Source organism: Xenopus laevis, chromosome 9_10L (assembly GCF_017654675.1).
Source record: "Xenopus laevis strain J_2021 chromosome 9_10L, Xenopus_laevis_v10.1, whole genome shotgun sequence".
Lineage (NCBI taxonomy): Eukaryota > Metazoa > Chordata > Amphibia > Anura > Pipidae > Xenopus > Xenopus laevis.
This window is the reverse complement of record NC_054387.1, coordinates 127,381,584-127,409,487: the sequence shown is the minus strand read 5'-3', so window position 1 is coordinate 127,409,487 and position 27,904 is coordinate 127,381,584. Positions and strand designations below refer to the sequence as shown.

The following is a 27,904-nucleotide window of genomic DNA, read 5'->3' as shown; positions in this document are numbered from 1 at the left end:
ATCACTAGAAACTAGCTCTTGGTGAAAACTTTTTTTGGAGAACAAGCATGCCTTGCATCCATTTTATGAATCAAATTCAATGCAGAATTGAAAAAGTCAGATAACTAGTGAAACATATTTAAGAGAAAAAAAATACTGCAAGTCCAGTTGATTTGACTTATTACTATTGTTACATCACTTTTTTATATTTTTGTCTACAAAACTAGTACATTTTTGTAACTATCTTGAGAACACTTCTAGATTCAAACTAAACTGTACCATTTTAGGAACAGATTTATCAAAGAATGAGATTACAGTTCCCCACAGAAGAGCTCACCGACTTTCTATTCATTCCTATGGGGTTTTTAGAAGCTTAAGTTAATCATTGGTGAAAGTTAGAATGCACCCCATGATATGTGTTTCTAAAAATCCCATAGAATGATGAATAGATGAAAAGAACATGGGTGAGCTTTTCTGTGACGCGCTCTAATCTCACATTTTGATTAATCTGCCCCTATATATCTACATAGACTTGTACACTGACAATAATATAAAATCATTCACATTGTGGAATATATCTAAGAAACCTTTACCGCGATTCTGCAGGAATTTCCACTTTTTTTGGAGTTAGGTAAGAAGACTTTGTAAATTCATTGTCATCATCTTGGCTTCCACTTAGCTGATAATATGGATGTTGCTCATGTGGGCCAGATTCATGCTTGGGGTTATTTTCCAGTTCTCTTTTATTTTCACTTGGGTGGTTCGGCTGCCTTTTTTTTGGTTGGTTTAGAATAAACGAGTAATTAGATCCTAGGTTAATTTTATCCTCATGATATAACTGAATCTTCTCCTGGACCAAATTGCCATTTACTCGAGTCTCAGCTTTTACATTTGGAACAAGAAAAACATCTCCATCAGGAGTCATGGTAATCACACAGTGCTCTTCTTCTATTCCAGGTCCTGATAACTTGAAATCTTGTGAAGACCCTGCACCTATTTTGCTATCATCTCGTAAATAATATAATAAGTAATCATTGGATTTTGGGTCAGAATTTAAATTAATTAGAAAACACTGGTCTTTGGCACACTTTATACCGGAAGCTTCCACTGAAATACCCATGCTCTCCAAATATTCCTGCATCACTTTGGCATTTTCTTCAGTTTTTTTCAGCTTTTCTTCCCAGCTTAAGTTGAGTTGTTTGAGAAGATTCTCTGATTCTTTTAGTTTTAACTTTAGCTCCTGACTTTTAGCATGCTTCAGTTGTTCTTTTAAGTTTTGCACCTCTTCCTTTAATGTAGCAACAGCTTTGAACTTGGTATCCTCATTCACTGTAGCTTCATTAACTATTTTTCTTGTTCTTTCTGCATACACCAATGTGGAGTGGGTTTCCCCATAATTATCATCAGCTGGACTTATGGTGGCCAACATGACTGTTTTGCTATTTCCTCCCAGGCTGTTTTTCAGAAGCCACGTGAGCACAGATTCTCTATAGCTCACATAACTCTTTCTTCTGTTCTTCTCTTCAGCCAAAGAAGATATAACCCTGCCTAAGGATGTAAGAGATTTATTAATGTTGCCACTTTCAACAAGACGTTTTCCCTGAGCACCTGATTTAGATGCCCTCTCACTACCTGCTAAATCCACCAGATTGAATTTGCTGTTAAGTTCTTTTGAGGTACCAGACTCTTGGTTGTGAAATATCTGAGTTATAGTGAGAGTAAAAATGGCATGTGAACGGCTACTTTCTTCATTCATTTTGGTTGCAGCTGTGGTTCTGCATTTATTTCCAGCTACAAGCAGTAATTTGATATCCTCCCATGTACTAACAGCATGCTGAGACAATCCTTTTACATATGGTCCAAGAATCTTATGTTCATGAACACTGAGTTCTGTCTTGCTCTTTTTCAGCTTTAATAGATCCCTCACCTTTTCATTGTATATTTCCATATAAGAGAGTTCAACAGTTACAGTGCCTTTAGATTCTTTGTTCAGTAAGGCAGAGCAGAATCTTGGGATCAAACCTGGTTCTTCATCAGTTCCCATCATTGAATATGTTTTTCCTGAACCTGTTTGTCCATAGGCAAAAATGCAAACATTGTATCCTTGGTATGTATTCTCTATAATTCCTTCCCCAAGAGTTCTAAACACTTCTTCCTGCCCTGCATAATTATCAGGATCTGAATCTGAATCTGCTGACCAGAAGCAATGATCAAAAATGAATTCTTTAGGTCCTTTCTGTACTTTTCCTGGACTGACAGTAGCATTGCTCTGCAGAATTGTTTTATTTTCATTCATAGAAATAACACAAGATGACTGCTTTGCCTTCTCTCTCTGGTTCATTGGCCGAACCCGAACAGCCACTCTCACGTTGCTCCTTTCCGACATTTTTTTTGGTGTGCTTAAATCCTGAAACTTCTTTGCCTAGAAGTTATTCCAGGTTTTCAGCTATTCCAGGGTTTCACTTAACGCCTTCCATTACTTTGAGCTGAAAAAAAAAATAAAGAAACATAAAAAATAGACCTTCTTATTAAACTATTAAATTCAATAGAAATGCGTAATAGGATGTCAAAGTAGACTAAGTTCAGTCTCTTTCCTATTTCATTCTACCTTCTTCTAATTAACAAATTTTAGCTGTTTGTATCGCAGCCGGCAAATACATTAGTGTATCTCCAGAGAAAATTTGCTGGCTAAAAAAAATTTTGGACACGCGGCCGAAAAGTCGCTCACGTCAAAATCGCAGCACATCAACACTATGCAGATCTCCATTGACTTTAACACCTGCGTCAAAATTTACATAATCGACTTTTCGGGCGAGTGTCTAAAATTGATGCGGGCACATTTTTTGAGTAACATGAATTTTTTGCTAATTCTTTGCCATTTCGCAAATTCCTCGGGAAATTTGCAAATTCCGGCAAATCAAAATGTTGATAATTATGGGTTAACAGATTGTGCTTTGGTCCCTACTCCAAGATAAATGTGTCCAAGTTAATTGGAAGCTGCCAAACAAGTACAAAATTAACTATGCAAAGAAGGATTGATCTTTACAAAAAATAAGGAACTAATTTTTCAATGGCAAAATAAGAATAATAAAAGGAAACGAATAGTGATGGGCGAATAAATTCAGCTGGCGCAAATTTGTGCAGAAATTCAGCGTTTTGCGCCGGCGAATACATTTTCGAAACTCCCATGAAAATTCGCTGGTGTCAAAAAATCTTGGAAGCACATTCGAAAAGTCGATTGCGTCAATATCGCCACGCATCAACACTATTCGGACGCTATTGACTTTTACGCTGACGTCAAAATTGACGTGAGTGACTTCTACGGATGCGCGTCCTCAATTGATTTTCGAGTTTCACAAATTTTTCGCTAATTTTGCGGAAAATTCACAACTTTTCTCGGCAAAACGGGAGAAATTCGCCCATCACTAGAAATGAATACAATAGGACTCATTAAAAATGTAGTGACATTTTTTTTTTCACCCACTGTCCTAGGATAATAATGAAATAGTATTTACAGGGGTCACCTGTGTCTAGTGAAACTCCATCACACACAAGATGTTCTGATTGGCTATTCCTTATACTTCCTCATGTCCAGCACTGTAGTGTTTTACTTACACTTTATTAATGATATCAATCTGATTTTCTTCAGTCTTATAATAAACAATCACAGGAAGCAGGCAGGCACCAATTTATAAGCACGGCTATTAAAGCGAGCTTGGCATCATCTCAAAACCTTGTTTATGTGCCAAAAACAGGACTTGATGCACATGCCACACACAAGATACACATTTATAGACCATGCGAAGGGAGGGGGAATGTGGCGAGTGCAGTGACGTCTGGGAAGTGCAGAGGGGAAAGTAAAATTAACTGCCTGCCCTGCCTCTATGGGGTAAATTTATCAAAGAGTGAAGTTCCGCCACTAGAGTGAAATTCCGCAGCTCTCAATTCATTTCTATGGGATTTTGAAAGGCGTATTTATCAATGGGTGAAAGTGAAAGTTCACCTTTTGATAAATACGCCTATAAAAATCCCATAGAAATGAATAGAGAGTGGCGGAATTTCACTATTAACTTCACTCTTTGATAAATATACCCCTATGCCTGCAGTATAAAGGCGGGGCAGGCAGTATATGTATATGACAGCTGAGATTTTTAAATACCTTTTGTAAGAAGTAATTAAAAAAAATAATTTTGGTTTCATGTTTAATTTGAATAGGACTTTTATTATGCAGCTTTTTATGTCTGGGTGGCAGGTTCCCTTTAGAAGTTCAGTTTAGCCCAAGTTGAAATCAGGTAACATTTACCATTGCCTACATGAAAAGAGTGAGTTTTGTGACACCTAATTGTGAGCCTGCTGCATACAAATATATGGCATCTACGTGGCTATCATTCTGTTACTGACACTTGTTTGCAAGTTTGTGTGTCGGAACAAAGCAAACTCCTCAGTGGTTGTTATTGGTAACTGTGCCAGTGCAATTTAAAGGGATACTGTCATGGGAAAATATTTTATGTTCAAAATGAATCAGTTAATAGTGCTGTTCCAGCAGAATTCTGCACTGAAATCCATTTCTCAAAAGAGCAAACAGGTTTTTTTATATTCATTTTGAAATCTGACATGGGGCTAGACATTTTGTCAATTTCCCAGCTGCCCCAAGTCATGTGACGTGTGCCTGCACTTCAGGAGAGAAATGCTTTCTGGCAGGCTGCTGTTTTTTCTTCTCAATGTAACTGAATGTGTCTCAGTGGGACATGGGTTTTTTCTATTGAGTGTTGTTCTTAGATCTACCAGGCAGCTGTTATCTTGTGTTAGGGAGCTGTTATCTGGTTACCTTCCCATAGTTCTGTTGTTTGGGAGGTGGGTGATATCACTCTATATCACTCTAACTTGAAGTACAGCAGTAAAGAGTGATTGAAGTTTATCAGAGCACAAGTCACATGACTTGGGGAGCTGGGAAATTGACAAAATGTCTAGCCCCATGTCAGATTTCAAAATTGAATATAAAAAAATCTGTTTGCTCTTTTGAGAAATGGATTTCAGTGCAGAATTCTGCTGGAGCAGCACTATTAACTGATTCATTTTGAAAAAATTTTTTTTTCCCATGACAGTATCCCTTTAATATCTACAGTATGTTAGTAAATCAGCCCTTGTATCAGTTGAAAAAAACTCGTCTCAGGTGGCAGCGGCAAACCAGGTGCCAAAAAGCCATTTCTGTAACTTTAAGAGCTGTTTTTAAACCAGAAATTTGCCTGCACTAGCCACATGGTCACTCTTGGAGCCCCTACGGTACAGATAAACTAAGTGCTATGGGGGTGGCATTGCAGGAGGCATCTCAGATGGATCCTGAGCAAAGAACAATGCTGGTTTAAGGCTGGTTGCTCCCTAGACATCTGCCTTTTCTGCATACCCCTAGTTCCACTCCTGGAATCACTTCCACTCAGTGGTGTAACTAGATATTACTGGGCCCCACAGCAAATTATCTTTCATGCCCCCAAAATGTCTAGAAGTTGCATTGTTTTACCAATATTTATTAAAATTGTATATGAATTAGGGCCATATGGGGCCCCTATACCTCCCCTTTAGCCGCAGGGTCTGCCTCCTCTGTAGTTAAGCTCCTGCTTCCACTATGGGGGTAAATTTAGTAAGTAGCTTCGCAGCCATCGCAACACTTCGCCAGGCGAATATTTGCTTAAACAAAGCAAATTTACTTAAATGCGAAGTTGTGTCCAGGGCACCGAACGCTGGCGTATTTTCGTAGCGTTACTTCGGCAATGCGAGCAAATGAAAGCGAAGATGCGCTAGCGTTAAATTCTACCTAGTACAACTTCGTTAGAGGTCTTCACTCAGGCTAATTTGCATATGGCGGGAGGGAAATGATAAAGTTAAATGGACGTATTTGTTGCAGCAAATACATTACACTACACAAGTCCAGGGAAACTTAATAAAGACCATAGAGTTTTTATATTGCCCTACACATGAGCCCACTGTATAGTTTATGTTCCATATGTTAGAAAATGTAGGGGGAACCTGGTTACCCAAAATTTTAAGGACTTTTGCAGCTTATCACTCTGAAAAAAGGAAAAGAAGCCAGCGTTTTTTTTGGACTTAGAAACTTTTTCCACTTAATAATATGTAAAGGTGGCCATACACGGGCCGATAAAAGCTGCCGACAGACTGTGCCCCCCCCCCGACGGGCTTCACCGATCAAGATCTGGCCGAAAGTCGTTTGGCGACATCGCCAAATGAGCGGATCTCTCCATGTATGGCCACCTTAAGTCAGCGGGCCCCAAACTTTTTTGGACCGGGGACCAATGCAAAAAAATATTTTTTTTACAAGGACCAGGGTTGGGGTTGGAGGTATCAATGGAGGGATTGGTGTGTCAGGGGTGGGGTTGGCCGGTCGGGGTCAGAGGGGTCGGCAGCAAGTTTGGACGCGCTGTGCCTCATTTTTGTGGGCTGGGCGGCCCAGTGCAGGAGTGTCCTCGGCCCGGTTCTGGCCTGGCGATTGGGGACCCCTGATGTAGAAAAGTCTGGCGAAAGAGGTAACGTTCAGTAAAATCAGCATCTTAGTGAATTTGCGGAGTAACGTCCATTTGCCAGAACAAAAATTCGCCTGGTGCGAATCACCGTTAGAGTCTATCTCCTTCACTAGCAAAGTGACACCTGTGCGGTGAATCTTCGCCAGCGTTAGTCGCTTCGCCCTTTAGTAAATCTGCCCCATAGTCTTTTGAAAGGGCCAAGGAATTCAGAAACTATTTCTTTATAAGAGACAACAGCTGATGGCCTATCAAGTGTAAGAGAACTATAACTCCCAGCAACTAATACCAGCGTTTGGCTTCTATACGATGCCGGTAACAACAGCAGCAGTGTAGCAACTTAGACATCGGTCTATATTCATGTATAATAAAACAAACCATTTCCCCTTGTCAATATTCCCAGTGATATTAAAACACTGATACAGTGATAATGAAAGTCGAATTGGCAAACGAGAGTTACAGGGAATTTCCTTTCCGGAGTGTCTATATCAGACAATATATCAGCTGATGATTCCTCCTCCCTTTGTGCTTTTGATCCTCCTCTAACTAAAGAATTAACCCTCTCAGTGTCAGCTGCATTCCCTCCCCCCTTAGAACTGAATTGGACTTTAAACATAGAATGACATCAGGGCTGGCTGAGTGTTGAAGCCATATTGCCTTTGTTTTATAGGAGTTAAAGGGGTTGTAAACCCTGCTGCACTGCTCAACCAAACGTTACTCAGTTGTTGCTGGACTACAAATCCCAGAATGATGTAATGTATAATGAAGGTTGAGGCATGCTGGGAGCTGTAATCCAGCAACATCAGGGTTGTATTCTTAAAGCAATATTGCACAGTAAAACTTTTCCTGAACTATTTCCCAAATCTCCAAAGCCAGTGGCTGCTTTAACATAAAAATAAAAAATCCTCCAGCTGATCTGTATCAATCTGGCTCCATGTTCTTTGTTCCTGCAACTGGAGTTGGAAGCTTTTAGCCCAGTTTCCCAGCACTGAACAAGTCTGTCCTTTATCCCCATGTCTGATTCCAGTGTCATATAATGAAGAATAAAATGATATAATTATCTCTATATGTAACATAACAACAAGATGCCTGACATGGTGCTGGGAATCAGCATTCTCATTGGTCAGCTCTTTTGCATTTATAATGATCTGCATCACTCTCATTGGTCAGTTCTTTTGCAGTTATAATGATCTGCATCACTCTCATTGGTCAGTTCTTTTGCAGTTATAATGATCTGCATCACTCTCATTGGTCTGTTCTTTTGCAGTTATAATGATCTGCATCACTCTCATTGGTCTGTTCTTTTGCAGTTATAATGATCTGCATCACTCTCATTGGTCTGTTGTTTTGCATTTATAATGATCTGCATCACTCTCATTGGTCAGTTCTTTTGCAGTTATAATGATCTACATCACTCTCATTGGTCTGTTCTTTTGCAGTTATAATGATCTGCATCACTCTCATTGGTCTGTTCTTTTGCAGTTATAATGATCTGCATCACTCTCATTGGTCTGTTCTTTTGCAGTTATAATGATCTGCATCACTCTCATTGGTCTGTTGTTTTGCATTTATAATGATCTGCATCACTCTCATTGGTCAGTTCTTTTGCATTTATAATGATCTGCATCACTCTCATTGGTCTGTTGTTTTGCTTTTATAATGAAGCTTTTGATCAGTAGAATTCTCATTGGTGAATTTTATTACATCTATAATTAGTTTTTTTCTGCAACTTCTATAGAAAACGATGGGGCGCTGTAGGACCTGTGTTACAGTTGGGTTTATATCCCCTTTAAGCTGTTAGAGCTGCCCCTCTCTCCCCTTCAGAATCATGAAACTCTCAGCTCTGACACTTTATCACACACACAGGACAAAGATCAAAGTGAGGGAGAGGCTGCTGACACCCTTTCACTGCCTGGTGATCTAACTACAGCATAGTCACCGAACAAAACATATTTTTAGTAAGATTTTCCTATAAACTGCCACACTATCCTTGTGTCTGTATCTGTCAGTTTTCCCCATACCATTCAGTATATAATATACAAGAAATCCTTACCCAATCAGAATGCAGAGCAGAGTCTCAGTGTCCCTGTGCCTGAGTATTGGGGCAGTTCCCAGGCAGTTATAGAATAAAAGTTCCCCATAAACTTAGTCCTGAGGCTCCTCAGTCTGTAGCTGATCTGGAGGATTTGTAGGTACAGCCGCATTCAGTATCCAGTGAAACTGATTTTGTCTAACGGAGATATTACATGGCTATCATAAACACATAATGTATGTACACACCCAGAAAACCCCCCCAGCAGTTACAGAAACTCTACTTTCACTTTCATATTCCCAGAAGGCCCCTACTTACAGGAATACGAAGGCTACGGCCGACATACAGGCAACACAATTATAGTTGTTACAAGATCACAGATGTTTTACTGCAGAACATTTTACATTTACTTCAGTACCTAAAGGGGTGGTTCATGTTTAAATTGCAATGTCGCAGAATGGACAATTCTCAGCAACTTTTCAATTGGCCTTCATTTTTACTTTTTTATAGTTTTTTAATTATTTGCCTTCTTCTTCTTCCCAACTTTCATATGGAGGTCGCTGACCCCATCTAGAAAACAAATGCTCTGTCAAAGGCAACACATGTATTGTTTTTTGCTTTTTATTACTCATTTCTCTATTCAGGTCTCTCCTATTCATATTCCAGTCTCTTATTCAAATCACTGCACGGTTGTACTGCTGAGGTAATGCAGAGATTGGATAATCTTTACTACTACAGTAATACCAAAATGTAAAGTGTTTTAAAGTAATTAATAAGGATGCACCAAATCCAGGATTCGGTTCAGGATTCAGCCTTTTTCAGGAGGATTCAGATTCGGCTGAATCCTTCTGCCCGGCCAAACCAAATCCAAATCCTAATTTGCATATGCAAATTAGGGGCGGGGAGAGAAATTGTGTGACTTTTTGTCACAAAACAAGGAAGTAAAAAATGTTTCCCCCTTCCCACACCTAATTTGCATATGCAAATAAGGATTCAGTATTCGGGCCAAATCTTTCACAAAGAATTCGGGGGTTCGGCTGAATCCAAAATAGTGGATTTTGTGCATCCCTAGTAATATTATGTTTGCTTCCGTAATAGTTTATAGTTTATATAAAAAAACAAGCTGCTGTGTAGCCATGGGGGCAGACATTCAAGTACAGGATACACAGTAGATAACAGATAAGTACTACTATAGTTTATATAAACAAACTGCTGTGTAGCCATGGGGGCAGCCATTCAAGTACAGGATACACAGTATATAACAGATAAGTACTACTATAGTTTATATAAACAAGCTGCTGTGTAGCCATGAGGCAGCCATTCAAGCACAGGATAAACAGTAGATAACAGATAAGTACTACTATAGTTTATATAAACAAGCTGCTGTGTAGCCATGGGGGCAGCCATTCAAGCACAGGATACACAGTAGATAACAGATAAGTACTACTATAGTTTATATAAACAAGATGATGTGTAGCCATGGGGGCAGCCATTCAAGCACAGGATACACAGTAGATAACAGATAAGTACTACTATAGGTTATATAAACAAGCTGCTGCGTAGCCATGGGGGCAGCCATTCAAGCACAGGAAACACAGTAGATAACAGATAAGTACTACTATAGTTTATATAAACAAGCCACTGTGTAGCCATGGGGGCAGCCATTCAAGCACAGGATACACAGTAGATAACAGATAAGTACTACTATAGTTTATATAAACAAGCTGCTGTGTAGCCATGGGGGCAGCCATTCAAGCACAGGATACACAGTAGATAACAGATAAGTACTACTATAGTTTATATAAACTAACTGCTATGTAGCCATGGGGGCAGTCATTCAAGCACAGGATTCGACCGAATCCTTCTGCCCTGACAAACCGAATCCAAATTTGCATACACAAATTATGGTCGGGAAAGGAAAAGAAGTAAAAAATGTTTTCCCCTTGATTTTCTGGTTTTGACCCTTGCCTGTCTGACTCCACTCGTATTCTGCCCGCACCGACCCAGCCTGTTTGACTACATAGTTACATAGTTACATAGATAAATTGGGTTGAAAAAAGGCAAAGTCCATCAAGTTCAACCCCTCCAAATGAAAACCCAGCATCCATACATACACCCCTCCCTACTTTTAATTAAATTCTATATACCCATATCTATACTAACTATAGAGCTTAGTATCACAATAGCCTTTGTTATTATGTCTGTCCAAGAAATCATCCAAGTCCCTCTTATAGTCATTAACTGAATCAGCATCACAACATCACCCGGCAGTGCATTCCACAACCTCACTGTCCTGACTGTGAAGAACCCCCTACGTTGCTTCAGATGAAAGTTCTTTTCTTCTAGTCTAAAGGGGTGGCCTCTGGTACGTGATCCACTTTATGGGTAAAAAGGTCCCCTGCTATTTGTCTTTAATGTCCTCTAATGTACTTGTAAAGTGTAATCATGTCCCCTCGCAAGCACCTTTTTTCCAGAGAAAACAACCCCAACCTTGACAGTCTACCCTCATAATTTAGGTCTTCCCTCCCTCTAACCAATTTAGTTGCACTTAGTCTCTGCACTCTCTCCAGCTCATTTATATCCCTCTTAAGGACTGGAGTCCAAAACTGCCCCCATACTCCAGATGAGGCCTCACCAGGGACCTATAAAGAGGCAGAATTATGTTTTCATCCCTTGAGTTATTGCCCTTTTTTATACAAGACAGAACTTTATTTGCTTTAGTAGCCACAGAATGACACTGCCCAGAATTACACAACTTGTTATCTACAAAGACCCCAAGATCCTTCTCATTTAAGGAAACTCCCAACACACTGCCATTTAGTGTATAACTTGTATTTATATTATTTTTGCCAAAAAACGTTTTCATCCAACCCTTGAACTGTGACCTTTTCCCCAAAAGACTTTGCTTAACGATTGTGCCCCTCTGCTCGTCCAGAACCCTCGCTTGACACCTCTCCTTATAAGACCTGGCGGCATCCAATGAACCGAGGGCTCCTCCCGAGGTGAAAGGCAGCTGTTAAAGGCAGACACAAGACCCGAGACCAGGGAGCCTAGCATTGGTTCTGGATTCTGGGTGCCAATTTGTGGCAATAACAATATGAAAATTGGTGCAGGAATAACTCACACACTGAGCAGGAAGAAGGAAAACAGCAACCATTGCTAAGGATCACCATCCAGGAAACTGAGCCAACCAGGATCATAATCAAGGACACACTGGGTCAAGCATGAAGATCCGTCCAACCGATCAGCGGTACCAAGGGAGAAGAATCAAAACCAAAACCGAATGCAGACCGAAGATGAGAACCGAAGAAATCCAGCAATGTTCAAACGCTGAAGTTACTTCCTGGACATGCTAAGTATAACTGCACATGCGCGTCGCTTAAAAAGGCAGAGAAGGTAACCACAGGCTCTGGAATGGAGCTGCAGAACCTTACACCTGTTCAGTTTTGACCTGAACAGTCCGGTTTTTTGAAGGGCTGCCTGCCCAGTTTTCCATATTAGGAAAACCGGGCAGGATTTCCTATGATTGATGCTGCTATCAGCCAATCACCACACGTCATAGTCCCATCCCTGATGTCACAACCCACCTCCGGCACACCACAGCTCCACTCCGTTATGTCACATCCCTGCTTGGAGTCTGGCAAAAGGATGGCAACCCTATGAGTAGGATTTTCATGATTATAAATCCTCAGACATGTCGAGGCCCTGCATAAGTCAAAGTTAGAGGAACCAATCTCAATTTTTGCGGTGAGTTTAGCCCGAAAATCTGAAAAATTCTGGGTTTTTTTTTTCAGATAAGGGATATCATAAATGCATTTGTAAAAAAATAAATAAAAAATGTTAGGCATAGGTAAAAATATTTTGTAGAGTATGTATAAGGACACCCAAATCCAATAAAACCTGTCATTTTAATTCACTTTATTTCACAGAAAAACTGCACAAATTCTGTTGAGGTTCTTGTCAGACACTTGGCAAGCAACAACATTCACAAATTCATAAAATAAACTCCTGCTTTATTTGAGCTTTATCTAATAGACAGGGTTTCTTCCTTCTTTATACAAGGCCTCAACTACTGGAACTAAGTTCACATTTGAAAACTATGACCCCAAAAACTGTAGGTCTCTATAAAAATAAAAAATTTGCATAAAACCCTGCTTCATGTAAAAAAAAACATTTTCATAATAATATACTTTTTTAGTAGTATGTGCCATTGGGTATTTATAAATAGAAAACTGCAATTTTAAGTAATAAGGGCCGACCCCTGGGATCCTTACGATTCACAGTGCACATAAACAAATTATACTTGTTAGGTCACATGAGCCAATTACAGGACCAAGTTCTGTCTTTTTCTCCTACACTTCTTCCTGTTACAGTTAGAGCTTCAGTCTCTGGTCAGGTGATCTCTGAGGCAACACACAGACAATCACAAAATGGTGGCTCAAGGCAAGAGATGTAAAAGGTCAATATTTACTTAGAGGAGACATTTTGTGTAAAAAATAACAATGTACAAGTGGGTTATACTCATTTAGATATAGAAGAATTGTGCTTAAAAAATTTGTGTTTCAGGCTGATTTATTGAATATTTCTGCAAAAACCATAATAATCCCTCCCTTCCACTTCCTGCTTCCTGAATTCCCAGGCTGTACAGGGGAGTCGGCGGCTCTCAGCTCACTGCACTGTAGGACAGGAACCAATCAGAAGCTAGCAGAACCTGATAGGGAATTGAAGCATGTCTGTGCTTGTGTGACTGCAGGGCTGTGATTGGCTGTCCCCTTCCAACTGTGCTTCTGGTAGGGACCATTAGGACACGCCCACCCCTCATTTGAAAAACATACAGGGACCAGAGAACATCTATAGGGAGCTCCAATAAAGGGGATATTTTTAAAAATAATATTAATTTTGAGCACCATGTAAAAGCAACACCATATCTTACTTATAATTGACTACAAAATTCGTTTTTTTTTCATTTATCCTATATGTCTCCTTTAAATATATATATATACATACCAGTTAAGAATCTTTAATATGTTACTTAAACTATCTGTTTAAGCTTAAGTATACATTCTGGGTTATTGGTTTCCTTTCACAAGTAGTCTCTCAAGACATTGAGCTTTACCTCTCAGATCTCAATTTCAGCTCTTAGCCACATCAGGCTCCATTCTTATAGAGCTCCACCTTTTTTATTTTACGCCATAAACACAGTTAGCTGACTTACAATGTGGCAACTCCTCCCTCTTAGTCCTAGGGAAGTGCCATTGTTTGTGTTAGCCCTTAACACAAATGAGAAACATACAACTTTGCTTTATTTCCTGCTTTACAATAATGCCCATCGTTACACCTATCTCACTTTGCAAGATGGCAAAGTTTAATTTCAGTAAGAAAGGGGCATGAACCCCATAAGCATCCTGATCTTTATTGGAGAAATGGGATATTCGTTGACCTGTATTTTTTTTACATAATGTACTTCAGCAAGTAGTTCATTTCATTCCAAAGGCAGTGTTGAGGCATTTTTCTGCCTGTCCTTTAGTTATTGTGTTCCATTCCTTAGGATATTCTGCAGGACTGGCCTCATATTCTTCTGCAAACTGTTCATTAAATTCTTTAAGAACATATTTCCAATAATCAGAGGCCTCAATACTTGGGTCAGGGAGAATGTCCCAGTTTGGGTAAATTGTTCTGTATTCTTTATAGGGATGAGAAGAGTCACTTTGATGTATGAATGACTTATTGCCAGATATATTAGTGGTGCAAATATCATAACAAAGAGCCTGAGTGAAAAATGTTCTGTATCTTCCAAGTCCTGTAGGTCGATGAATAGATGCAAAGTGATTTTTATGATCAGTTCCACCAGCCTCACAGGGAACGCTACAGAATGGACACTGCTTCCCACATCCAAAAACTCTCTTAAATAATTCATCAACTGGTTTTACCACAACATTGGAAAGAATTGTTTCCTTCTTCACTGCTTTCATTTCTGATATGATTTCTGCTTCAGTGTCACCAAGAGATTTCTCAAGGTTTTCAACAAATTCTTTAATATCCATGTGGTCCTTGAGGCGAAACATTTCTATATCATCTGATAAGACTAGATCACTCTTCAGCCTTTCCTTAAGATGTTCAAGGACATTGGATGCTTTATGAATACGAAGGGTCCTTGGATCAGTAAGAATTCCCTTTAACTTCCTTATCATATTAGAAAGAATAATAGATTGCAGATTGTTGAAGTCACAATTTTCCAAAATACAGTTATTTATCCATTTTTTGACAAATGTTTCATAATCACTTATGTATTCTAAGTAGTCAGAGAAATGACTCTTTTCTAGAAGAGTTTTCATTACAGTAAATTGGAAGTATCCTCTTGTGCTGTATTGATTGGATTGACTGCTGTCTAGAATGAAATGTATTATTTCATATCCAAGTTTTCTGTTAACCTGCTCAATCAGAGCTGGTTTCAACCACAAGTAACAGACAAGTTTAACTTGCTCCCAGATTGCATCTTTCTCCAGAAACAGATAATGGAAACTTTTACAATATTTAAGCTTCATCTCTCTAAGGCAAATCAGAGGATCATTCTTCTTGACAAAATTGTAATGCATCTGTTGGAAATGTTCAACTGCATTACCTAAAATAAAGAGTTTCAGGTCAAGTTCGACATCCGCTGTGATCTGAAGATCTTTGTTTTGATAACATTCCAAACTGATCAAATGTAGTAGTTCCAACCCATAAGTCTCATCATAGTCAAACTCTGCAATTAGTTTATTATTTATGTACTTAGAACATTTTTCTGAAAGTAGTTTAGAAAATTCTTTTAGTCTAACAAAAGGCAATTTTTCAACTTTGGTAAATAGATTAGTTGCCATGTGTTCATGTACATGCAGCTTTTGTTGCTTTGGCAGTTGATGTATGTTGTTTAATCGTTGATTGACAGAGGAACCACTGGATTCCATATCTTTTTTGAGTAATGAAAGTAAATTAAGCTCAATGTTAGGTTCTGGAAGGGCGGTAACATTTAACTCTGATACAGTGTCTTCCCATATCAACTCAAATTCTTCTTCAAGTGTTTTTTCATTAGGTTTATATTGTTTCTGCCTACTCTTCGTCACAAGACTGGTGACCTTTTTATCAATAACTTCTTTGAATATACCAATAAAATTTCTAACCTTTAGGTTCTCTTTTTGGATGCGAATAACCTCAGCACATTTGCTAAAAGATGAAGATTCCAGCTTCTTCCTAAGGCAACTTGCACTAGTTAAAAATTCTGCTTTGTACCTCTCCACTAGACTTGCCTCTTTGTTGTCAATTGAAAAATATTTTTCTAATTCCTCCTGCATGTTCTTTTCCTCCTCACTGAGTATAGAATACATTTTATTTATACATTTAGCTGCTTCACTATCCACCATTTCTGCATTTTGATTCTTAATCACTGTTTCAGTCTTAGCTAGCCATTTATGAACTGCCTTAGTGAACGTCCACTCCATTTCTGAGTATTTCTTAGCCAGCTGGTTGTAGGCATTGGCTACTAGGCTGTTTCTAAAGCTGAAGATGAAGTTTTCATGTTTCACAGCATTCCATAAACTTTGTACCCATTCTATAAAGTCACCAATTCTCTGCCCCTTATTCTTCATACATTCAATTAAATGTGATTTAAGCTCATAGATGGTCTCACTGTATGCAATGTTTATAGAAGCCATTGGCGGGACTCCATTCCAGAGACCTGGTATGTAATAGTTGTTTGTTTCTGGATCATACACCATAATATCAGAAAATGCTGTAAATGTAGCTTTCTTCTCCATGGTTGCCGCAATTTTGGTCATTTCATTTAGATGTTCCAAAAGTTTTGCTCTGTCTCGCCTGTTATTTTCATGAGCAGAGACATCACTTACATTTTGATGCACAAAATGACAGTTGGGTTTCCTTCCAATCTCTTTCATTCTTAGAAATGCATGGACCACTATTTGCAAAATATCCTTCATCTCAGTTGTATTCTCCATGGCCATGTTTACAATTGTGATGTCACTCAACCCAACGACCAATGTTGCAAGTTCGTTATCATGTTCATAGCTGTTTTCTAGATAAGTCAGTTCAGGAGCTTTCAAGCCTTCAGTATCAATAACCAGAATAAACTCACAGCCCAGCTCCTCCTGGAAATTTTTTCTCACTTTCATTAGTGTCATAAAAGCTCCTCGTGTGCATCGTCCACTAGAGACTGGAAACTGCAGCCCAAACATTGTGTTTAGAAGGGTGGATTTTCCTGTGCTCTGCACCCCCAGTACAGTGATTACCCCCATTCTGCAGCATTTCCCTGTTTTATTGTCCAGCTCAGTCAGTACATCCTGTAGCCACTGCAGTGGGATATTAGAAGCATCTCCATCTATCAACTCCAGTGCTAATCCACCCAGTAAGAGATCAGCAGCGAATGCTGGCAGTTGGGTGAATTTACTTTTACTTGCAGTTACTACGCATTTACTCAGCATAAACTGTTCTGCCTCATAAAACTGACCTATTTCTCTCAGGAAATGTTCAATCCCCAGAGAGCTGTCGGATATTTTTTGATCAAGGCCAGACAGCTCATTAAAGGTGGAAGTATATAATTTCTCTTTATACTCGGCTTGTAGAGCAGAGAGGTTCTTCCTACTAGATGAATCAAGATAAAAACGAAGCCACTTAAAAAAATACAAATTTTCTATGTGGTTCTTTTTTAGAACTGAATCAATAAATGTACTGATGCCATGTGGAATTCTAGAGTTATACTGTAGTTCACGTATGTCAGCACATTGCTTTTTGAGTTCCATTTTGTAACTCTCTCCATGTTTATCACCTTGTTTTCTCATTTGACACATTTCTCTTTCCAGTTCGGTCAACTTTTTCCACAAATGTCCTTGTAGCCTCATTGTATCCTTCTTGTACTCTGTGACATCTTTTATCTCCTCTGTAATTGCTTTGGCATCTGCCTTTGCATTCTGACATTCTCTCGCATTCTCATCAACAGAGATTCCTAGTTTGGAAGCGATATCTGACATATCTTCCAGACTCAGAATACTACATCCTTTTTTAATGAAATCTAGAGCAGCTGTTCGAATTTTCTTTGCTATTGTTGCTCCATTAATTTTACTACTGAATACAAGTACAGTGACATTTGTGAGATTTGTGCCTATGTTTACTTTACTGTTTTTCTTGATAATAATGACAAAGTTTGTCCGAGAGTGTTTAAACTGGGATAAAAAGTCAAACAGATTCTTATTGATGTTCTGAACAAAAATAAATACAGCTGATGAAATCTGACTTAGAAATGCAAACTGTGTCAAGTAGTCTTCCAGGTTTCCATGAAGGTTTGCAAATGCAGCTGGCTCTGAGAAAATATCTGAATTACTTTTACCAGCTGGAAAATACCAGGATATTTCTGTCAGCCCCTCAGATATCTCCTTTGTGACATCAGCACCTTCCATATTGTTGTGAACAAAGAAGTCGTAGGTGTGCTGGGCTGGGCTGAGAACTTGATTCAGGATATTAGATTTAGATAATGTATTTTCACCCAATCTAACAAAACTGAATGTTGGCATAGATATCTGAACAATATTGGCTTGCATGAATCCCTTAGTTTCTTCTAGGGACTGAGGCCTCCATCTTTTCAAAATAGCTCTCATTCCCCAAAGCATGAAGGTACAGCCTGGGCCATCAACATCAGGGAGCAGCAAAGGGACAGCAAATTGGCACATAGACATTTTCAGTATAATCTCCTGCTGCAAAAAATAGTCACAGCAATGCAGGACAAGGCAAATGACATCTAGGGGGTGAACAGAACTACATGAGTCACAAGTGATATCATCTGGATCATCCTGAGGATCTTCATTCTCATCTTCATATGCCATATTTATGCTTCTGGCTGTTCCATTTAATGCAATTATTTTATAAATAAAATTCCAGGCTACAGACTCTCTTTGAAAATTCCCCTTCTCCTGGGCACATCCTTGATCAATCTGAAGAATGTCTTGCAACGTTAGATATGTGGTTTCGTATGGATCCATATTCATCATCTTCAGTAGGTTTCTAAACAAGGTTTTTTTGTCTGGAGAAAAAATATGTACAAATAAATATAAAAATAATACAAATGCTTAGTTGCTAGTGCTAGTCGCACACTAAGACCTTTATTAGGTGTTATCGGTTTTGCTTTTAAACAGGTGAACAATAAATTTAATTTGAAACCTTTAAGGCAGTATAGAAAAAAGGGTGCAATGTGCCTGTTCTTATTATTTTGCACACTGCCTTTTGTTGTTCCTGAATTACCATGGGTCTCTGTGCTTCATTGTGAAGGGCAGAAACTTGTCCCAAAGAATACAGCATTCTTTTATAAGGGATGGGAAGGGGAAGGCACATAGGCATAAGCATATTGCCAAAGTAGAGGCTATCAAAATCTTGGAGATGCGTCTGCTCATTGTGCCTATTAGTGGTGATCAAGTTGGCTTGCGGGTTTCACCACAATTTCAGTATTTCCACTTCAGTCTCTTGGATCTCACTCCATATCCACAAAGACATATCTTTGGGATGGAAGTGTGAGCTTTAGGAGCCTGGGGTATCAGTCTAGCAGATACAATGGGGGAGCCTTCTAGTGGAGATAATGAACATCAGGAAATTATCGGTGCCTTTTATGTGCACATTGGGAGCATAAGAACTTCAGTATTTCCACTTCAGTCTCTTGGAGCTCAATCCGTATCCAAGGGGACACATCTCTAGGGTGGAGGCATGAGCCTGAGGAATCAGTCAAGCAGATACAATGGGGGAGCCCTCTAGTGGGGCTATTGAACATCAGGAAATTATTGGTGTATTTTGTGTGCACACTGGGGGGCATAAGAACTCACAAGAAACTGCTCCATCAACTTCTGAGTATATGTTTTTGCAAGAAAATTTTCTGTATTCTTGACCTGTGCTACTATTGTTGCCCATTGCTTCCATTTTATATAATATATTGTGGCCTAGAGAGTGACTGAGCTGCCTTATACAGATTCTGCCTTATACATATCATTGTTCCCTGTCCTGCCTATATCTTATTGGGGAAATCATTAAGTGCTAAAGATTTATATATGGTTCATATCAAGGGCAGCCTTGCTATGCTGAGTTCAGCGGACTCTTACTAACCTCTGGAAGTTTCTGTTTTTCCTTCTCTGTATTCATCTTCACTATCTTCCATTGTATCATTGTCTCAATGATCTGCAAGAAAACAGAGGGAAAATAATTACACTTGCCAATAGGGTGGCCCAGTGTTTAACACTTCTGTCATTCTGGGGTCCTGAGATTGATACCAGCCTGGCACTACCTGTACTGTATGTAAGGATTTTGTATGTTCTCCCCCTGTCTGTTTGGGGTGCATCTCACACTCCAACAACATACAGGTAGGTTAAATGGCTCTTGATAAAATTGACCCTAGTGTGTGAATGTGATAGGCACCTTAGATTGTAAGTCCACTGGGACATGGGCTGATGGGACTGATGAACAATGTCTGTAAAGCATGTCCTGGTGAAATAACATAATAGATTAGATGCAAAAGGATTTTCCTGACATTCGTGCAGTAGGAAACATGGTTATCTACTGGCAAAAGTACTACAGGCATGGAATGTAATAAAAAAATGGAGAGAGTTTGCACATAAGGCATGTAAAATGAATATAACTCACAAATATAAAGGTGTTCAGAATAGTTTCTTCTTTTTTTTCCGTTTTGCCTACAAATGTCTGATTATAATCTGTCATTGAATAACAAACCTTCTTTGTGCATCTTAATGAATAACTGGAAAAAGGCATTGTATTCAATGAGTGCCAGATATTCCATTGCCTGCCCTTTAAAAGAGAACTAAACCCTAAGAATATATGTGGTTAAAAATGCCATACTTTTATAATGACCTTATTGCACGAGGCTAAAGTTTGAGCTTGTCAATAGCAGCAATGATCCAGGACTTCAAACTTGTCACAGGGGGTCACCATCTTGGAAAGTGTCTGTGACACTCACATGCTCAGTGGGCTCTGATTGGCTGTTGAGAAGCTAAGCTTAGGGCTCGTCACTAATTATCCAGCAGAAAATGAGCTTCCCTGGCTGTAATATAAGCTGATGCTACAGGTTTGCTGATTATTAAATTCTGATGCTAATTGCACTGGTTTCTGTGCTGCCATGTAGTAATTATCTGTATTAATTACTAATCAGCCTTATATTGTGGCATTTCTATTCTATGTGTACTGTATATTGTGAGTGGGTCCCTAAGCTCAGTAAGTGACAGCAGCACAGAAGCAAAAAACATAATGAACATTTCTAGCTACTTCTTTAGTTAGGCATTAGTTCTTTTTTAAAGTCGGCGTATACATTCTCTATAAATAAGGCATCAAATATCTTAATTAGAGGTACAAGATAATCTCTAATTTGTTTTGCCTTCCAATGCTACACCTACCAATTATATAATACAAGCAGGCCCGGAGTGACAATCTGTGTGTTCGGGCAATTGCCCAATGGGCCGTTCAACACACAGTTAAAATGGGCTGCTCTCTTCAGTAAAGCACAAGTTCAGGTCTGAGTTCCTCTCTCTCTCTCTCTCTCTCTCTCTCTCGTGCCCTGTTGCCATGGAGATGCTCGGATCAACATGGCTTCTAAACAGGTGCAGCAGGGGGGAACAGGATGGAGGAGCAGCAGCAGCTGGGCTTGTGAGACACGGGCAGCGCAAAGTGAGATGCTGAATGATAGCCTCTATACATACAGCCTGCATTAAATCCGGAACTGCCTGCTTGTTGCCCTTCCCACTCCCCCCCTAATGAATTTCCTGCACTACACAACAAGGGGGCGGGGTCACAGTGGGCCACGGCAACAAGCAGGTCGGGGGGGGGGGGAGAAGAAATACCGAGCAGTTACAGCTGTGCTGCCAGGTGAGGAGTTGGGACAAGAACTCAGGGTTTGCAGACAGAAGAGTTACTGACTAGCCCCCCCTCCCCCTTTATTCACTCACTGAAAAGCTGCTCCTGATGTGTAGGTATTATAGACTTAAATATCCAACAAAATCTAATCTAATCTAATCTAATGTAAAATCTGAGCCTGTTGTATGATTTCTTGTTTTCATGCATCTAACTTATGTATTTTATATTCTCTGATGAAAACACAGTGTGCATCATTCTCCTCCAACAGTTGTATTATGTCCCATTGCAAATCTTTTTAATGTTGTCTACAGATCAGAGCTAAAATCAGTCACAGTGTTTTTAGGGCAAGGCCAGACGTGGTGTTTTTGCAGCGTTTTTTAGTTGCGTTTTTAAAAAAGAACAGCCAGGCGTAAATACGCATAAACTGCACTACCACTGAAACTAATGGAAAACGCACTATGACAATTCACACAATGCAAGCTGAAATCCGCCACAGGACGCCAGTATTGGCGTTTTTTAGCAGAAACACCAATACATCAAGAAACTACAAAATCAATAGACTCTATGGGATCTGCACGTTTGAAACCACACTTTACGTAAATATGCAGCGTATTTTAAATATGGCGTCCAAATTCAGTTAGAACAATGAGAACAATGAGAAGTGCATGTTGGGAAAAGAATCCTACATACTGAAAAACGCATGTTGACGGTCGCATGTGGTTTCAGTGGCGTATTTAAGCCTGGCTGTTCTTTTTTAAAAACGCAACACAAAAACGCCACGTCTGGTATTGCCCTTAGACATGTGCTACTACATATTACTTGGAGGATGCAAGCAATTGTCCCACAAAAACTTATTTTTAGTCCCCTATCGGCTAATGTCACATGGGGCTGAAAATCAGTCTGTGGGCTGCTTCAATTTTTTTGCCCAGGCTGCTTTTTACTCCCAGTCCGTCCCTGAATACAAGTGTGGGTCATGTTATCCAGAATGCTCTGGACCAGGGGTTTTCCAGATAAGGAATATTTCTGCAATTTGGATCTTCATACCTTAAGTCAACAAAAAAAAAATCATGTAAACATGAATTAAACTGAACAGGACTATTTTGCCTTTAATAAGGATTAATTATATCTTAGTTGGGATCAAGTACAAGCTACTGTTTTATTATTACATTATTATTATTATTATTTTATTATTATTTTGATTAAAATGGAGTCTATGGGGCAAATTTACTAAAGGGCGAAGTGGCTAAAGTGGGCGAAAATTCGCCAGTGTGACGTCATTTTGGTACTTTGCCGATTTACTAACGGGCGCTGGCGTAACTTCGCTAGCGAAGGAGATAGACTCTAGCGGTACTTCACTTCCTAACGTCTGGTGAATTTTTGCTCTGGTGAATGGACGTGTCAAATAGGGTCCAGGAGCTGAGCGTTTAGGGGATTAGGCAGATCATAGATCATAGTAGGCTGAGAGATCACAGGCGGCAAGTGGTGCCACAGTCCCTGACCAATAACTTTAACTGCACAAAGTGGCCCATTTCACCGGAAAGTGGAGCGGCCCTTCGGGCAGTTGCCAAAACAGACAGTTTGCCAGTCCGGGGCTGGTTCGGCACTAGTGCAAAACAATTGGATTACAACAAAGAGAATTAGCGCCGACAGGTCGTAGGACTGCATCAACTAGCCGATGTGTCCAGAATAAAATAAATGACACGTTTTGTCTCTTTTCCTGTTTTTCAAAACACATCAGTTAAAGGGGTTGTTCACCTTCAAACAACTAGTTGTTTTCAGATAGATCCCCAGAAATAACGACTTTTTACAATTACTTTATATTTTCTATATGTCACTGTTTTTCTAATATTGAAGTGTAAAGTGTCATTTTTCACCTTCTGAAACAACTCTGAGAGGGGGGTCGCCGATCCTGTAAACTGTTCTAAATGGATACATAGTTACATAGATAAATTGGGTTGAAAAAAGACAAAGTCCATCAAGTTCAAACCCTCGAAATGAAAACCCAGCATCCATACACACACCCCTCCCTACTTTTAATTAAATTCTATATACCCATACCCATACTAACTATAGAGTTTAGTATCACAATAGCCTTTGATATTATGTCTGTCCAATAAATCATCCAAGTCCCTCTTATAGTCATTAACTGAATCAGCATCACAACATCACCCGGCAGTGCATTCCCCAACCTCACTGTCCTGACTGTGAAGAACCCCCTACGTTACTTCAAATGAAAGTTCTTTTCTTCTAGTCTAAAGGGGAGGCCTCTGGTACGTGATCCACTTTATGGGTAAAAAGGTCCCCTGTTATTTGTCTATAATGTCCTCTAATGTACTTGTAAAGTGTAATCATGTCCCCTCGCAAGCTTGTCAGTCTCCCCTCATAATTTAAGTCTTCCCTCCCTCTAACCAGTTTAGTTGCACTTAGTCTCTGCACTCTATCCAGCTCATTTATATCCCTCTTAAGGACTGGAGACCAAAACTGCCCCCATACTCCAGATGAGGCCTCACCAGGGACCTATAAAGAGACATAATTATGTTTTCATCCCTTGAGTTAATGCCCTTTTTTATGTAAGACAGAACTTTATTTGCTTTAGTAGCCACAGAATGACACTGCCCAGAATTAGACAACTTGTTATCTACAAAGACCCCTAGATCCTTCTCATTTAACGAAACTTCCAACACCCTGCCATTTAGTGTATTTTTGCCAAAGTGCATAACCTGCATTTATCAACATTGAACCTCATTTTCCAGTTTGCTGCTCAGTTTTCCAACTTAGACAAATCACTATGCAAAGTGGCAGCATCCTGCATGGAACCTATAGTTCTGCACAATTTAGTATCATCTGCAAAAATAGAAACAGTACTTTCAATGCCCACCTCCCGGTCATTAATAAACAAGTTGAAAAGCAAGGGACCTAGTACAGAGCCCTGCGGTACTCCACTAACAACACTGGTCCAATTAGAAAATGTTCCATTTACCACCACTCTTTGTAGTCTATCTTTTAGCCAGTTCTCTATCCAGGTACAAATACTATGTTCCAGGCCAACACTCCTTAATTTAACCAGTAACCTTTTGTGTGGCACTGTATCAAATGCTTTAGCAAAGTCTAAATAAATCACATCCACTGCCATCCCAGAATCGAGGTCTCTACTTACATTCTCATAAAAAGAAATTAAGTTAGTCTGGCAAGATCTATTACGCATAAAACCATGCTGGCACACACTCATAGTATTATGATTTGCTATGAAGTCCAGTATCTTATCCTTAATTAACCCTTCGAAAAGCTTTCCTACCACTGACGTCAGACTAACTGGCCTATAGTTTTGAGGCTGAGAACGGGATCCTTTTTTGAATAGAGGCACCACATTAGCAATTCGCCAGTCTCTCGGCACTATGCGAGATCTCAATGAATCCTGAAAAATTAAGTAAAGAGGTTTGGCAATCACAGAGCTAAGCAAATTACATTTTTTGATACATTTCTTTTATTTGTCCCTGCTGAGCAGAATCTCTGGGTTTCATTACAGGCTTGATACAATAGTTACTTATACTCCAGAGATGCTGCTGAGAATTCAACTACTGTAAATTGTAACAGTTCAGAATCTGCACCTGAATTACTGAGCTGCCAGATTCAAACACCAGAGACACCAACATTCAACTTTACACTTCGATTTTGGAAAAACGGTAAAAAAATAATAAATTAAAGGTAATTGAAAAAGTCTTTATTTCTCAGGAACAATCTGATTTGCGGCCAGCCGAACAGCCGAAAATGCGGAAGTGCCGAACAGCCAGAGGACCCGAAGCCACGAAAACAGCCGAAGCCAAACTCCCGAAGAGGCGAAAAGACCCGAAGTCACGAAAATAGCCGAAGCTGAAGTCCCAAAGTGGCGAAAAGACCTGAACTCACGAAAGGAGGCGAAGTTAAAGTCCTGAAGCCATGAGTTCAATTCTACTGAACACCAATTTGTTTTTGTTTTTTAATCCCCTGGCCACCAATGTATTCTTTTAATACTCTATAGCCCCTGCCACCAATGTTTTTATAAAAAATATTTTTGGGGCCCCAATTTTTTTTTAACTTGTAAGGGGGGCCCTGGCACCAATGCTTTTTAAAAAAAAACCTTTATGGGGGGCCCTGGCGCCTATGTTTTTTTTTTTTAACTTATAAGGGGGCTTTTCATAAATTTCAAAATTTTGTTGTACGGGGCCCTGTGATTTCTAATGGCGGCCCTGATGGCAATGGCCAGGTCACAGACCTGACTGTGGACACAATAGATGCGTATTGTGTTCTCCCTCATTACTAACTTTCTACACACCCATGATCTGTTGGACCCTCTGCAATCTAGTTTCTGGCCTGGTCACTCTACTAAGACTGCTTTGTGCAGAGTTACAAATGATCTTCAGGTTGCCAAAGCCAAAGGTCACTTCTCCATCCTTCTCCTCCTTGACCTATCATCTGCATTTGATACAGTTGATCACTCTCTCCTGATGCAGATTCTCTATTCGATTGGCATCCGTAACCAGGCTGCATCTTGGCTCTCTTCTTACCTCTCTAACCGATCATTCACTGTCTCCTATGATAACAAAACCTCATCTCCAGTTACACTTAATGTGGGGGTGCCGCACGGCTCTGTACTTGGTCCACTGTTGTTCTCCCTGTACACTCTGTCTTTGAAAGATCTCATCCATTCATTTGGCTTTAATTATCATCTGTATGCTGATGATACCCAAATATATTTATCCACCCCTTCATTAACAGCTGAAACAGAGGCTCAGATCTCTAACTGCCTCCTGGCTATCTCAAATTGCATGAACCAGCACCACCTCAAACTCAACCTAACAAAAACTGAACTTATCATCATTCCACCTAAGCCTGGTCCTACTCCCCTATTTACTATCTCTATTGATGGCTCATTAATCCTGTCAACTCAGCTCACTGTCTGGGGGTAATCTTTGACTCCTCTCTCTCCTTCTCTGATCATATTAACACCACTGTCAAAACCTGTCACTTCTTCTTACGCAATATTGCCAAAATCCGTCCCTTCCTTTCACCTGATACATCCAAGACGCTCATGCATGCTCTCATCCTATCCCGACTAGATTACTGTAACCTTCTACTAACTGGCCTCCCTAACTCCCATCTCTCCCCTCTACAGTCTGTATTAAACACTGCTGCAAGAATTATCCTCCTCTCATCCAAAAGGTACAGGCCCCTCCGCTGCTGAAGTCCTTATCATGGCTTCCTATAAAACAAAGAATAACTTATAAACTCCTCCTCATAACCTTCAAAGCCCTTCATTCCTCTGCACCTAAATACATCTCATCTCTTGTCTCTCTATATGTTCCTGCCCGAAACCTCCGCTCCTCTCAGAGCAACCGCTTGGTTGTACCCCCCACTACTACTGCTGTTTCCCGTATCAAACCCTTCTCTCTTGTGACTCCTTATATTTGGAATGTCATTCCTGAATCTCTCAGGAGAGAATCCTCCTTCAGTGTTTTCAAAACAAAACTCAAAGACTCCCTCTGGGAGCACCTGGATAACACCTGAACTGGCACTTATATAACAGTGTAACAAACTGTAACCCACAGCACCTTAATACCCCTCTGAATTGTGTCTGTATGTTACCCTCCCATTTAGACTGTAAGCTCTACGGGGTAGGGTCCTCTAGCCTTTTGTTTCCTTGACACTGAGCACTTAATCTGTATTGTAATTATATTTTATATTTATGTGAATTGTATTCTAATAATGCACTTATTGTTACTTTTTATTCCAATGACCCCTTGTTTGTTACTACTAATTTATTGTTTTGTTGTACAGTGCTTTGCCCTCAAGAAGCGCTTTACAAATAAAAATATACATACATACATACATACAGTCTACAGCAAACTGTCAGCTCTCACACTTTAAATCACACACAGAGGAGAGAGAGAGAATGTTGTTCCCGCCCCAGGCAGCGATCAAAGAGCACTAAGGGAGTGTGATACAGCAAATTGTTCAGACTGATAGGGAAGGCCACCATTTCACTGCACTTGTTAACATCGAAAAATATATTGTGTCCATATGATTTCACAGCACAGTGTCACACTATTTATGTACAGGGCCGGATTTACATAGCAGATGCCCCTAGACCCACTGCCGTTCATTGCCCCTCTCCCTTCCCCCACCTTTGTGCACAAATTTTCAGCATCGGGTTCAGAGTACTGGGGATTGGTGCACAGGAAATTTTAAAAATTATTGGATCTCCTGCAAATCCCCAGTGCTTGTGAACCAATACGGGTGTGCTTGGGTGGCATGCCGCCCCCTAAAATTCTGCCTTCCTAGGCCCGGACCTTTTGTAGTTTTCTGGGCCTGTTTATGTATCTGTCACACTTAGCATTCAGTATACTGTATAATATATAAGAAATCCTTACCCAATATAGATGTGGAACAGAGTCTCAATGTTCCTATTCCTGAGTGTTTCCTAACAGGGCAGTTC

The 27,904-nt window shown here is 39.8% G+C and overlaps 1 protein-coding gene across 15 annotated transcripts in view; it reads right to left on the bottom strand.

Moving 5' to 3' along the window:
• The window catches only part of LOC108705602, a 411,717-nt gene that overhangs the window by 72,354 nt on the left and 311,459 nt on the right, over positions 1-27,904 (bottom strand). For 3 of the 15 annotated variants that reach the window (XM_041576736.1, XM_041576738.1, XM_041576739.1), the window contains exons 1-2: positions 8,566-8,770; positions 573-2,465 (exon numbers count right to left, since the gene is read on the bottom strand). The exons of 11 other annotated variants lie outside the window; for them this stretch is intronic. In XM_041576736.1, the coding sequence (XP_041432670.1) occupies positions 573-2,365 (1,793 nt within the window). In that variant the 5' untranslated portion in view covers positions 2,366-2,465; positions 8,566-8,770. Of the gene's footprint in view, positions 1-572; positions 2,466-8,565; positions 8,771-19,677; positions 19,750-27,904 lie in introns of those variants that run through there. One more of the 15 variants, XM_041576737.1, reaches the window with a different exon arrangement.